At 42.8% G+C, this 13,898-nt stretch overlaps 2 protein-coding genes and 2 non-coding genes across 7 annotated transcripts in view; all 4 read left to right on the top strand.

Annotated features, from left to right (window-relative positions):
* Positions 1-5,908: 5,908 nt before the first annotated feature.
* ATP5F1B (ATP synthase F1 subunit beta) lies at positions 5,909-11,572 on the top strand. Its single transcript, XM_033118071.1, has 10 exons — positions 5,909-6,132; positions 6,613-6,795; positions 7,038-7,212; positions 7,762-7,883; positions 8,128-8,312; positions 8,844-9,002; positions 9,096-9,218; positions 9,892-10,104; positions 10,527-10,728; positions 11,320-11,572. The coding sequence occupies exons 1-10, from the start codon at positions 6,006-6,008 to the stop codon at positions 11,415-11,417; spliced, it is 1,587 nt and encodes a 528-aa protein (XP_032973962.1). The 5' UTR covers positions 5,909-6,005; the 3' UTR covers positions 11,418-11,572.
* LOC117029479 (small nucleolar RNA SNORD59) lies at positions 6,864-6,938 on the top strand. Its single transcript, XR_004424219.1, has one exon. It is a non-coding gene; the product is annotated as a small nucleolar RNA SNORD59 (small nucleolar RNA).
* LOC117029480 (small nucleolar RNA SNORD59) lies at positions 7,970-8,040 on the top strand. The gene has a single exon (XR_004424220.1). It is a non-coding gene; the product is annotated as a small nucleolar RNA SNORD59 (small nucleolar RNA).
* A 1,475-nt stretch (positions 11,573-13,047) lies between the features above and the next one.
* BAZ2A (bromodomain adjacent to zinc finger domain 2A) overlaps positions 13,048-13,898 on the top strand; it is a 32,419-nt gene continuing 31,568 nt past the window's right edge. For 2 of the 4 annotated variants that reach the window (XM_033117291.1, XM_033117293.1), the window contains exon 1: positions 13,049-13,248. In XM_033117291.1, coding sequence (XP_032973182.1) covers positions 13,245-13,248 — 4 coding nt within the window. In that variant the 5' untranslated portion in view covers positions 13,049-13,244. Of the gene's footprint in view, positions 13,249-13,898 lie in introns of all 4 variants that reach the window. The other 2 variants (XM_033117292.1, XM_033117295.1) reach the window with 2 other exon arrangements.

Genomic DNA, 13,898 nt, shown 5'->3' with positions numbered 1-13,898 from the left:
TCTTTGAGCTTCTGCATTTTGGCAGTTTTTTATTCCCTTCAGCTTCTGAAGTGTATTTGTCATAGCGAACTGCTTCATATTTCAGCACTTTCTAATGTCAGACGTTAAGGACCTGTGTTACAGGCAGTGTTAATGGCTGGGGATACAAAGATTAATCCTTCAGGTAATTGCTGTGCTAAAGGAGCTCACAGGCTAGATGGGGGGCAAACATTGGACAACATTTGGTAGTGGGAAGTACAGTAATAGATGTGCGTAGGATATTATGGGGATTTAGAAGGGAAAACCTTTTTTCTTTCCCGTTAGTTATATGACTGTTCAGAATGATATTCAAAACCACATCCTTGAAATGCTACAACTAGAAAATCTTCCTAATTTTTCAGGGGCCCTGGGCATAACAACATTTGATATTCAGCTCTGTTATGTTACAGAAGTAACTTGGGTTCTGGTCCTGTTAAGGGAATGCAATTTCCTCAAAGCCCTAGATTGTTTTCCACATTGGGAGGTATGTTTGAACTTACGTACTTCTAAAAGTTGTTTTAAACTTGGTCTCCTTTCTTTGAAGCATTGCCAATGGTATCAGTTATGACTGACCAAGTAGTATAGTTGTTAGCTTCATGCAAAAACTTGAATAACTCAAAAACCGTTCGTTTTTTAGTTTTACTCTTGAAAAACTGTTTCGGGGGTCAGGGATCAAACCATTTATTGAGGGGCTTTAAGGGAGGATCGAAGAGCTGGGTGACAATGAGATCCAACATCCTTCTCCAAGTTGGGATCAGCCCAGTTTTATAGTCGCTGAAAACTGAAAAAACTTTGTACCATGTTTCCCCGAAAGTAATACCTAGCGGGACCGTCAGCTCTAATGCGTCTTTTGGATTAATTTTGCTCCAAAAGATGCATTAGAGCTGATGGTCCGGCTAGGTCTTATTTCAGGGAAACAGTTCGAGTGAGACTTGGAAAGCTACTTCCACTACAACTAACAGTTTCCATGGAAAGTATACCTTTCCCTCAACCAGTCTCAGAACTAATTAGCCTCTTAGCTCCTTTCCTATGGCTCATCTTGAATCCAGTGGTTCTCAAACTATCAAAATCATGGGGCTCTGTGATAATGTGGATTCATAGGTCCCAACCCTGGAGAGGCTTTTCAGTAGATGCATTTAGAGCCCAGGAATTTGCGATTTAATTGATATTTGAGATCAGTGATTTCTGAAGTGTGGTCCCCAGACTAGCAGCATCAATCCCACCTATGAACTTCCTAGAAATATAATTCCGGGCCCCCAAACAGCTCTTCTCAATCAGAAACTTGAGAGGCTGGAGTCCACTCATCTGTTTTAAGCCCTCTGGGAATTTGATGTGTGCCAAAGTTTGACAACCACTGTTTTAGATCTAAAATACAGATTCTGAATCAGTCCGTGTTCAGATATCAGTTCTGTCCTTTGTGATGAAGGAAATCTATCCATTATTTGATAAAGTAGCTACTGGCCACATATGAGCTGTTGAGGGGGCCGGCCCCGTGGCTCAGATGGTTAGAGCTCCATGCTCCTAACTCCGAATGCTGCTGGTTCGATTTCCACATGGGCCAGTAGGCTCTCAACCACAAGGTTGCCAGTTCAATTCCTCGAGTCCCACAAGGGATGGTGGGCAGCGCCCCCTGCAACTAAAAATTGAATTCGCACCTTGAGCTGAGCTGCCGCTGAGCTCCTGGATGGCTCGGTTGGTTGGAGCGTGTCCTCTCAACCACAAGGTTGCTGGTTTTGACTCCCACAAGGGATGGTGGGCTGTGCCCCCTGCAACTAGCAACGGCAACTGGACCTGGAGCTGAGCTGCGCCCTCCACAACTAAGATTGAAAGGACAACTTGACTTGGAAAAAAAAGTCTTGGAAGTACACACTGTCCCCCAATAAAGTCCTGTTCTCCTTCCCCAATAAACTCTTTTAAAAATAAAAAAAGCTGTTGAGGATCTGAAATGTGGGTGGAGTAACTGAGAAACTGAATTTTAATTTAGTTTTACTAAATTGAAACAACTTCATCCGGTAGTGATTACCATAGTGGGTAAGTGGATAGACAGATTTAGATGATTCTGATGCAGGTGGTTCCTGGCTCACTCATTGCCGGGGTGGGGGTGGTTCATTAATCACATTCTTACCTAATGATGGGAAAGCCAAGCATGATACAAAATCTGGAAGCTACAAAGGAGAAGTTAACAAATCTGACATTAAAAATTACATAGGTCAAAAGATACCATTAGGTTTAAAAGATAAAGTGACAGAAGAAATTATTAACGTGTTAAAAGCATTTGAAGAGCACTTAATCACTATGACAAGCCAGTAGGGGGAAAAGGAGCAAAAGGTAAGGACAGGAATTCACTGAAGAAATACAAATGACCAATAAACATGAAAGTATTCCATCTTAGAAATTAGGGAAATGCAAATTCAATGAAGTGATTTCATTCATTTAATACTGTCCACATTTTTAAAAGTTTTGGCAAGGATTCTGGGGACCTGGTAAATTAGTAAGATGGTTTTAGAAAGCCATTTGGCAAAATTTCATTTAAATGAACAATTTTAAGCCAACGTTTTATTTCTAGGAATATAAAAGAAGTACTAGATGGTGTACACAATGTGTACAAGATCTTTTTTCATTCAGTATTGCGTGTAAAAATCATTTGACACTGTCCAAATAACCATTAAATAAGTTATTACACATTCTATGGCATAATGTGTAATCATGATCAGTAAACTTCAGTAAATGTGCTGATGGTACAGTTCTCCAAAACAAGATTTGTAAGTTTTTGTAAGGTGCTTCCACTGAGGTTTTTCTTTTCCTTAAGTTTTTAATGAGTTTGAGCCCAAACTGATGACAGATGCCTGGGAGCAAGATCTCAGATGCTCACCCCTGAGGTTTTTAGAAAACAGGAATGTACATTATATGTACATGGAGTGGATAGAAAGTGAATGGGATATATGCAAAATGTTTTTTAGGGGTTGTTTCTGGGAAGGGGGTTGAGATTTTGGGGGTAGTGGTGAAAGGACTTATTCTAATCCTTTATACTTAGAATATTGTGTAAAGAAAATGTGGCCTGATAAGAATTGGATTTCTGAGGTAGAAATTTTTCAGGGTGATAAAAGTTGGGAATGACTGGGGAGTAGGATGCTTAGGTGAAATGTGAATGTGAAACTGACTGGAATTGAAAAGATTAAAGAACTCTGTGGTTAGAGTATTGAATGGATTATTTTCATGGAATTTGAAATTACCCAAGATGATTGTCAGAAAATGTAGAGACAAAGACAGGACCACAGTACTGGAAGAATGTGGAGCCACGACCGCTGTGGATGGCAGTAATTAAGGAGTTGGTAGAAAATGCAATTTTCACCTTAAGATTAAAATTGATACAGTTTTCAGTCATAAATTACAGGGTCAGTGATTTAGAATTAACTTCAAGTAAGAAACCAGGTTAGTCTTTGTGGTTCCTATTGTCCTGTGAAAAGTAACGTGTATTTTACATGAAATATTACCTGGGTATCTGGGAATCAGGAAATACGAAGTAGGACCAAAACATGTTAGAACTCTAGACATTATTCAGAAAGACTGTTAAGGCCTATTTCAACTCAAGCTAATCAAGTTTATTTACTTTTATTTTAGACAGTGTTACTTACAAATTTGGGTTATCTGATTTCAGAAGAGGAGGACAGGAGATTGCTGAGGGCGAACATTGACAGCAAATGAGTTAGAAAATAGTAAATTCACAAACTTGAACATGACAGAGAATAATAGCTCTACAAATCCACCTAATTAACATTGAAAGCATTTAGCTTTGCAGTTTGATACAAAGACTTAATAATCCAAATCTCCAAGAAAAAGTTAAAATTAATTGATAATCTAAGAGGACAAAGAAATGTGTAATTTCAAAAAGTGATGTGCTTCAGTGAAACCTGGAAATTTATGTGAAAATCTTTACTTTGACACCAGGATTAAGTGAAGTGTCAGTTTAAGCGTGTTTGATGGTTAATAAAATTTTGGCCAAGATCAAAACTGGTGATACAAAACCAAAGGATCTTACCACTAAATCAATAGTAAAAATACTAGCTAACAAATAACAGTGCTATGTGCTAGGCCTTGCTCTAAATGTTTCTTTCATATATTAATCTACTTAATTCTCAAAACAACTTTATGTGATTATCCCCATTTTATTATTTATTTTATAGAGGAGGAAAGTGATGTACAGAGATTTTAAGTAACTAGCCTAATGACATCTAGTAAGTGGCAAAAAACAATATTTTAACTCAGTCTGGTTCCTGGCCTATCTACAGAAGCTTCATCTCTAATAGTTGAGGGAAGCAAGTGAAATATCTAGGTCCCTATTAACTGGCATGCCGCCCAGCATAATGGAAAAAGCACAGATTGCAAATTTAAAAAAAAAAATGTATATCTGATGTTAACCAATGCAGCCTGTTAAAATTAACCTTTGACCTGCTTCACCATGGAATGAATTCCTCCTTGCAAACTCAACTGATTCTTTTCAGTTCTTATTTTACATGTTTATGTGATTGATACTATTGATCACTTTCTCCTTAACATTCTTTCCTTGATTCTTTTTCTTTCTTTTTTTTTTTTTTCTTGATTCTTAACACCAAGTTCTTTGGTCCTCTTCTTATTCCTCTGCTGCTTTCTTTGCTGGTTCAGTTTTCTTTGCTCCATGTTGCTGTTTTCTTGGGTTCTTTTCCTCTTACTAGGCAAGAATATAGGCACTTCAAATGTAACATTCTCTTCTCTCCCTGTTTTTTCTTTTAAATCCTTGGCTAGCTCTACACTCCCCCAAACAGGAATCTTTCATGATCATGCAGAAAAATGAGAACTAATGTGGGCTGGTGGGAGAAAGTCTGGGGAGGTAGCTCCATGATGAACTACTCCAAATAGATGTTTGTTCTAACAATTAAGGGTCTCCCCCATCCTGCCCACAAATAGCTTTGAATAAAGTCAACACTACAGAAGATGCCGTTTATTCTATGATTTTCCATACTCCGAACACTTTCACACACCTACCTCTGCCCAGCCTCCATTCCCATCCAAAGCCCTGAGACCTGGCTGTTGTGTCTCTGTTCTCATCTCTTTACCCTCTCCTTTTTTCCGTCCTCACCTGCATTTCCACAAAAGGTAAATGCTATTTCATGCAAATGTGTGCTTGGCATATCCTTCCTATTTACCCTAGGAATTTCTACTCCCGTTTCACAACAGGTCTATCAGCCTCTTCCACTTTGAGTCAATTTCCCTACATCACTAGGTGATTCAAATTTATCTCCTCCTTCATCTACTTTACCCTATACTAACCAGGACCCACTACACTTTATTGCATTGTTTCCTCATCTGTTTTTCTTAAAAGGGAGGTCCTAAATCTTATTTATCTTTGTCTTAATGCCTAGTACACATCTGTTAAATGACTGGTGACATTAGTTTCTTTCATTGTACAGCTTTAAGTGATAATGATTCGGTCTGGATTCCTGACCTGCATAGCTGTCTGTAAGCTTTCAATCTCACGACTGCAAAAGAAAAACCGTGTTTTTACGCTAGAGAAGGCTTCGGACTTTGCCAAGGTCACCGTCAGTGGTGCTTCACAATGCTACCACTTCCTAACGCCCGCCCCTGAGACTGTCACCAAGCTCAAGGTCCTATCTGAGGAGAGAGCCCAAGGACAGCCAGACAGCCCACGTGTTTCCCAACAGGAACTCAGACCCTTTTCCTAAACGTAGTTCCGCCGAGTACTGTCTCCAACTGACATCCCTGTTGTCCAATTATGTTTCGAGGCTCTGAGGGTTGGGAATTTGGATTAGCACCATTTTGACCAATGGTTGAGAAGATGGGAGATTATTAACCCCTAGGAGCAGCGCTAAGAATGATGAGCAGAAAACTCATCCAATGGACGTGCCTACTGCAGAGTAGGTCTCGCCCCATCTGCCGGGGAGTTGGCGGCCGCTAGGACTGCTGCGTTCAGTCTGCACCCAGGCTCCGCCATGTTGGGTATTGTGGGTCGTGTGGCCGCAGCCTCGGCCTCCGGGGCCTTGCGCGGACTCAGCTCTTCAACGCCGATACCCCAAGTGCAGCTTTTACTGCGGGCTGCCCCGGCAGCGCTCCAGCCTGGTAAGTGCTTTTTTCTAGGAGCCGGGTTCGTTTCTGCCGCTCCATGACCTTGAGGTGGGGGCGGATTGTCGCTCCGGCCTAAGGTATCTCTGGTGCTAGTAGGACGCCAGGGCCAGCGCCCTGCCCTTTAACGGCTGCAGAACGAGAATGGTTCGCCCACGGAAGCTTTCCTAATCTCATTCCGTCTCATTTTGGAAAAGGGGGGTGCAGTGTGACAGAAAAGTGCGGGCAGGTACAGTGACCTTCCCATCGAAGGGGGGGGTCACCGTGCTCTCGAATAATGGGATTTCGTGCATGAGAATGGGACGTTTGTGCAGGCGCTTTCTTGGTTCCTGCGCGGCCCTCTGTCTGGACACGCCTTCCCCACAAGCGGAAGGAGGCCGGGCCTAGGCTGAATTCACAAGTCCTTATGGGTTAAGTCGGAGTTTCCGATGACCTTTAACTCATGACCCCAGCTCCTTTATCGCTTTTGTCTGTTAGCCAGAGAGTATGCCGCCCAAACATCTCCTTCGCCAAAGGCAGGCGCCGCCACTGGGCGCATCGTGGCAGTCATCGGTGCAGTGGTGGACGTCCAGTTCGATGAAGGACTGCCACCCATCCTAAATGCCCTGGAAGTGCAAGGCAGGGAGACCAGGCTGGTTTTGGAGGTGGCCCAGCATTTGGGTAAGTAGAATTTGTTAGGAATAGTAAAGAGCTTCTGTAGCCTAAATATCCCCCAACCAGGCTGTCTTCCTTCTGTGATGATTTTATCAAAATGACTTTCGTTCTTCTGAGTTTGCTGAAGCCGCATTTAGGTACTGAGAAGGAATCTTGGTTGACTTAAGTGTTTCATGCCACCTACACTTCGGTAAATATCATGAAGTCAGCTTGGCTTTATGTGTCACTGAAGTGCCTTTATGTGACAGGTGAAAGCACAGTAAGGACCATTGCCATGGATGGTACTGAAGGCTTGGTTAGAGGCCAGAAAGTCTTGGATTCTGGTGCACCAATCAAAATTCCTGTTGGTCCTGAGACCTTGGGCAGAATTATGAATGTCATTGGAGAACCTATTGATGAGAGAGGCCCCATTAAAACCAAACAGTAAGTGTCCCTCTTGCTGCATCTAGACGCAAAAGGAACTGCTTTTTCTTGCAATGTTATACGTTAAGGCGACACCTTTTAGTACAGCAGAATTTTCTGGAAGAGAATACTCAATGCTGATATATTCAATTACTAAAACCACACAATGCAGTTTCTTCTGAAGAAAATTTTAAAGATGCAGAAATTCTGATTGTGAAAGATCTGCTACTTAGAACCCAAGTTGATTATTATTTGAGTTTTAATTCCATAATAATCAACTGTGGGGTTTCCAGAACTTGCAGATCTTGTATTTCCTATTGCTATGTGAAGACGTTACTGAGTCAGTAAAAGCGAAATGTTTGTTCCAGTTAAAAGTGTCAGGGAATGGGATTATTGCTTCCTGAGATAACGAAATCCCCTTTGTTGTAGAATGTTTGGCTAGATGCCAGAGGACAACTTGTTTAGAATGTTATATAAGAGGAGATGAGACTATGAGTACAGGGTTAGACTTGAGAATTGAAAGGAACCTTTTTAACAAGATGAGTAGACACTGATCTTCTGCCTTTGCAGATTTGCTGCTATTCATGCGGAGGCTCCTGAATTCATAGAGATGAGTGTTGAGCAAGAAATTCTGGTTACTGGTATCAAAGTTGTGGATCTTCTGGCTCCCTATGCCAAGGGTGGCAAAATTGGTATGTTAGTAGTGGGTACATATTTTCCAAACCTAATGTGGGAACTGAAAATCCTGCCATGTTATGAGTGGGTACTGAGCTCTATCCCTCGCTGATGAATACCTTCTGACTTTCGTTCTTCTGAGTTTATTGAAGCCAGATGCCATTCCTGAAAAGGGAAAAAAGGTGGAAAGAAACTTTTTTAAGTTTGCTTATTTGGGAACACAGAACTCTTAACTATTTTTTTTTTCTCAACCCTTCCCAGGGCTCTTTGGAGGTGCTGGAGTGGGGAAGACTGTACTGATCATGGAGTTAATCAACAATGTGGCCAAAGCCCATGGTGGTTACTCTGTGTTTGCTGGTGTCGGGGAGAGAACCCGGGAGGGCAATGACTTGTATCATGAAATGATTGAGTCTGGTGTTATCAACTTAAAAGATGCTACCTCCAAGGTGAGCCCTGAACTGATGGGTGTCCACATAGTAGGTATGCCGGGAAGTTGTTGCCGTTGACTGCATTGCTAGCTGAAGCCATAGTTTGTTGTTTTGTTTTAGTGTCCCAGGACATACAAAGGAAATTCCTGTTAGTCTTTCCCCACCAATTTCTAATACACGAATGCACAGTTTCTTTCCTCTGACATTAGATTACATTTCCAGACGTGGTAGACAGTCCCATCATTTGAAAGCTAATTTTGGGGAGAGTTGGAGGTGGTTCATATGTCTCAGATAACCCTATTTTGTGCCTTTCACTTAGAGTTTATTTCCTTCCCACTACCTTAGTAATTTACAGAATTTTACTTCAGTAATACAAGGAATTCTCTCTTGTGTTGTTGTGAACTGCATCTCTAACAGGGAAATGAAATTTGCAAACAAAAATGTTAACATCTAAGGAGGGTTTTTTTCAGTTTTGCTAATTGGGGGACCTTGGGTATGTGGCTTCCATACTCCTCTGCCAGGTTTTCTCACTGTGCATGATTACTGCAGGTCGCACTGGTGTACGGCCAAATGAATGAACCACCTGGTGCTCGTGCCCGAGTAGCTCTGACTGGACTGACTGTGGCTGAATACTTCAGAGACCAAGAAGGTCAGGATGTACTGCTGTTTATCGATAACATCTTTCGCTTCACTCAGGCTGGCTCAGAGGTAAGAGAAAGCTTGAGAGGACCTGGTTCATTTGACCAGATGAGGCTAAACACCTAAGACCTTTTGCACACACTTTTTTTTTTTTCTTTTTAGGTGTCTGCTTTATTGGGCAGAATCCCCTCTGCTGTGGGCTATCAGCCTACCCTGGCCACTGACATGGGTACCATGCAGGAAAGAATCACCACCACCAAGAAGGGATCTATCACCTCTGTACAGGTAAGAACAACTAAATGGCTGAAGGTCTAATTTGTATAAAGGCATGTACAGAGAGGTTTAAAACCTAGTTACATCTCAAAAGGCTTTTAACTGGGTTTATAAGCTCCCTGAAATAATGGGTAAAGTTTTGTGTGTGCATGCTAAAAGGTCAAACATTCATGTAAAATAATTGAAGGTATACTTGTAAATGTAGATCACAAACTACTAGTTTCCAGCCTGAGGGAAATCAGGAGCTACATGGAAATCGAGCGTTAAATATGTATTATACTAACCTACAAATTTTTGAACATTTATAGATGGTATATATAGTAAAATTAACTAAAAAGGTGTCTAAATTTTGTAGCAACTTGCAGGATTCATTATCCTAGTGAACTATTGTAATGTGATACGAGGTTTTTGTTTTTAACGTTAAAAGTGGGTATCACTATAATAGAGTTAAAATGTAGAATGAAGAACAAAAGGAAAAACAATGAAAATTCTTTCACCACAGCTTGGAGGGACCAAATAATCTATAAACTCACTCAGCAGCTATTAGTGCTGGTTAGCAGGTTCTTGAGGTGGGCTTTGAATGCTAAGATATGGTGAGATAATGAGGAGAGGTCAGAAAGCGGGGTGACTTAAGTAGCATTACTTGGCTTCCTGTTGCTCCCCATGGGTTCTTGACTCATTTTAGGCTATCTATGTGCCTGCTGATGACTTGACTGACCCTGCCCCTGCCACTACCTTTGCCCATTTGGATGCTACCACTGTGTTGTCCCGTGCTATTGCTGAATTGGGCATCTATCCAGCTGTGGATCCTCTAGACTCCACCTCTCGCATCATGGATCCCAACATTGTTGGCGCTGAGCATTATGATGTTGCCCGTGGGGTACAAAAGATCTTACAGGTATGTATTATTGGCAGGTGAGATTAGTGTCTGTAAAATCCTACACAGGGAATTTGCGGATTATATTAGGACCAGATCTTTACTGATCACTTGTGTGGTTTGCTTTGGAACAAGGAAAGATGAGACCAGCAGTTGTGAATGAGGTTTCTTGCGTTTCCAGGTACTTGGTCTTTGGAATCCAATGTTATTTAACAGCACCAGACTCGTAGGCAGAAGAAACTGATCTTAACTGAGGGCCTCGTGATCACCCAAATATGTAACCTTCCCCCCCACTAACTTGTTTCACTTACAAAGTGAGATAAAGTGCTAAAATGCTTTCTACAAAGCTCGGTGTGAATGTAAGGTGATATTGACCCTTAGTTTTGTGTCCAAATTAAAGGAATGTGAATATTTACTCAGGGCTCTCTTATTTTTTCTCTTAGGACTACAAATCTCTCCAGGACATCATTGCCATCCTGGGTATGGATGAACTTTCTGAGGAAGACAAGTTGACTGTGTCCCGTGCACGGAAAATACAGCGTTTCTTGTCTCAGCCATTCCAGGTTGCTGAGGTCTTCACAGGTCATATGGGAAAGCTGGTACCCCTAAAGGAGACCATCAAAGGATTCCAGCAGATTTTGGCAGGTGAGATTTTGAGTATAAAGCTGAATATAAAATGGAAGAAAGGCTGAAATCTCTTGAATGCTTGCTGTGCTATGTTCCCATTCTAGCAGCCCTCAAGCAATATGTAATATAATTTTTTAAATAAAAAATAAGGTATTTCCCCATCAGTTTTCTTTGGAAATACTCTATTCTGAGAGTGACATATGTATTACCTGATTCTTGTCAGCCAATGCTTAACTGCTTTCAGTGCTAGCTACTCTTCTAAGTGAATTACAAGATCCTTAAAAGGAAGGCATTGTTATCTTGTTTCACAAATTAGGGGACTTGAAGCACAGAAAAGTTTAAAATAACCATTCCCAGTATCACACAACCAAAGTAAAGTAGAGCAAGAATTTGGACCCAGGTTATGTGGCTCTGGGTCATTTGTTCTTAACCCATACTTTATCGTGTCTTGTAAACTGGATTTGTGATGGAAACTTGTTAAGATTTCTTAGATGATGTGAATTCATCACATTCTGGCTAGTAGCCTCAAGTGGTAAGTTACGTACACCCTGTAGAAAGTTGATAGACCTCCACTTCTCAACCAGTTGGGTTTTTTTTTTCCCCATATAGGTGAATATGACCATCTCCCAGAACAGGCCTTCTATATGGTGGGACCCATTGAAGAAGCTGTGGCAAAAGCTGATAAACTGGCTGAAGAGCATTCATGAGGGGATCCCAGCACTCATCCCTCCAAGTAGTCCTCTCCTTGTCCCTAATCCAAAAATCTGTTTTCTCTGTAGGGCATATGAGAGCCTTGATTGAAGACATTCTGTTCTTTGTGAAGAGTATTTAAGGTTTCCAATAAAATGTACATCCCTCAGAATCTGTCTATTTTTCTTGGTCCTAACAACACAGCCAACACTAAAGTTTTTACCAAGAAACAGCACAGGGTAGGCCACATATTTGAAATAGGTCATCAAAAAAGAAAGGCCATTATTTTGCATTGATCGACAACTGTGGGTCTTATTAGAAGAGCATATTGGGGAAAATGGATTGGGCTTAGAAAGGGGCGGTTCTAAGACAAGGCAGGGGGTAATCAGTGAATAAAACAATTTTTAGGAAATGGTGATGCATGTTGTGAAGGATTACTACTGATCTCTGCAAAAATTGATTCAAAAGGGTGCCCTCGAGTTACTCTACATTTTTTTCAGAAAGTATTCTGTCTTCTGATTTATATTTTGGGCAAGCTTAGACTTGTATGTTTGTGATTGAGGCAATGAAGGGTATAAAATGCCATGAGGCCTATCATAAACTCTGCTAAGATCGCTTACCAAAGTTGAGAAAAGACTTAACGGGAATAGAAATTTTCAGAGTTGCTGGGCTTGGGTGTCTGAACTATAATAATGGAATTAGATCATTTCCCGTCGTTTTAAGCCCACTAAAAGGTGCAGAGTTAGAGTACTCAAAAAGTACACCCGTTTCGGTTTAAAACAAGTGTCTATTAGAGTGCAAGGTCAGATTTGGTGTCTGAAGTTTTCTAGGTCCAGACCCATCTCCCACTTCCCTCTGGTGGTAGAACTGGAGACTGCAAGAACTGATCTCACCATTTTAAAATCCATGAAGGCCATTTGCTGGGATGTTGTTCTTAGCTAATGACTGTTTACAAACCAGCTGGGGCTTTTGTCCAGAGGAGTCTGCATCTATAAGCTCCACCCCTGAGGCATTCAAGTTGGGCAGAAGCAGGGCGGGGACAAACATCCCAATTCAGAGGCCCCTGGGGGCTGAAGGTTGGGGAGGGGCCTTGGGAGAGGCGCCAGGGGTGGAGTAGGGGCCTCTAAGTTTCCTCCCATCTGCCTATGACGTCCTTGGCACCAGTCTCTCCTATGTCGGGATCTGGACGGAAGGTGGAGCCCCTGAGCCGCCGGTGCCCGGTAGTTTGCTCCCAGAAAAACCTGGATTTGGGGAAATACTGAGTTTTGGAGGTGGGGGCACTTCCTCTAGGTGGTGACTCTGGAGTGAGTAAGAAGCAGGTTCAGAAGCCCCAAGGGTATGGGTCAGCCCTTTCTGCTTTTGTTTTCCCATGTCACCCAGATGCAGACCTGGGAACTATGATCCTAAAGGTCGATTGTATTCCTCCAACCCCGCCTCTCAGACATTTACGTCTCTCAGCATTTATCGAGAATCTTCTCTCACTAGCTGTAACTATTTATTTCCTTCCCCTTTTACCACTCTCTTCTACCACGCCACTGGAGTGTTAATACAGATCTAACCTTCCTCCATATTTCTCCCGGTTCTGCCCCGTCCTCGCCTCCTCCCTCTCCACCCAGAGAAAGCCCCGCCCTTCCCTCCTCCCTCTCCACCCCAGTCTGTCACACAGGGACATCACCCTACAGCAGTTCAGGCTGTGGTTCGCAGGAAGCATACATTGGCTTTTTGATTCGTGCTAGTTCCCAGCTCACAATTTGGGAGGATCTAACGCCAGCCTTCACGTGAAGGGGGAACCAAGGACAGTGAGTAGCTGGGTGGTCCCAGCCCTGGAGCTCTGCCAACCTGACATGGGTAAGTTTGAGGACCAGCCCCCGGGAAGGCCTGAGGGATGCCTGCCTCCCTCCCTGGCTGACTCAGCAGGGGTGGGGCCTAACCTTTGCTCTTTTGGGGGGTGAAGGAGGGGAAAAGAGATTATAGGGGTACAGGGCTCAGCCGGTGAGGCTCCCGACCTAAGGATCATGAGCATTGGCAAGATCTAGCTCCAAGGAAGAGCCTGAGAGTCAGCACCAAAGGTCGCGGCTCTTCCCCAACTCACACACACCCCCACCCCCTCGCTCCTCATTTAAGCTGCTGAGACTCAAGTAACATTTTACAGTATTCATTGTTGGCCTTCCCCCTAAAAGTAAAGCCCACTTTCGGTCGGCGTTGGAGGGTTTTTACGGTGCCTTTCCTCCTAGTTTCTCCCAGGCCTTTTAAGTCCCTGTCTTCTCTCCTCCCCCACCCTGACCCACAACCAGGTGGGGGCTGCACTGAGCAGCTGCTTCCTGTTGCCCCAGAGGTTGCTGCAAGGGTGGTGGTGGTTGGGGGGAAAAACTGAACCTGAATAAAGCTGCTTCTCACGGTCCCACATCAGCCTCACTAGGGCTGCTATTGGAGGCCCCCCGTGCTCCAGTCACTGAGAACACCGAGAGGCAGGATTGAGGTTGAAAGGCCTAGGAGGT

Source organism: Rhinolophus ferrumequinum, chromosome 10 (genome assembly GCF_004115265.2).
Source record: "Rhinolophus ferrumequinum isolate MPI-CBG mRhiFer1 chromosome 10, mRhiFer1_v1.p, whole genome shotgun sequence".
Classification (NCBI taxonomy): domain Eukaryota; kingdom Metazoa; phylum Chordata; class Mammalia; order Chiroptera; family Rhinolophidae; genus Rhinolophus; species Rhinolophus ferrumequinum.
Note: the sequence above shows the minus strand (reverse complement) of the source record. Positions and strands in the feature narration are given on the sequence as shown.

Excerpts from the sequence above, each read along its gene's own strand:
- ATP5F1B (XM_033118071.1), top strand. The coding sequence starts at position 6,006 with ATGTTGGGTATTGTGGGTCGTGTGGCCGCAGCCTCGGCCTCCGGGGCC. Across the intron at positions 8,313-8,843 it reads TAAAAGATGCTACCTCCAAG|GTCGCACTGGTGTACGGCCA; the intron begins GTGAGCCCTGAA and ends TGATTACTGCAG. Across the intron at positions 10,729-11,319 it reads ATTCCAGCAGATTTTGGCAG|GTGAATATGACCATCTCCCA; the intron begins GTGAGATTTTGA and ends TTCCCCATATAG.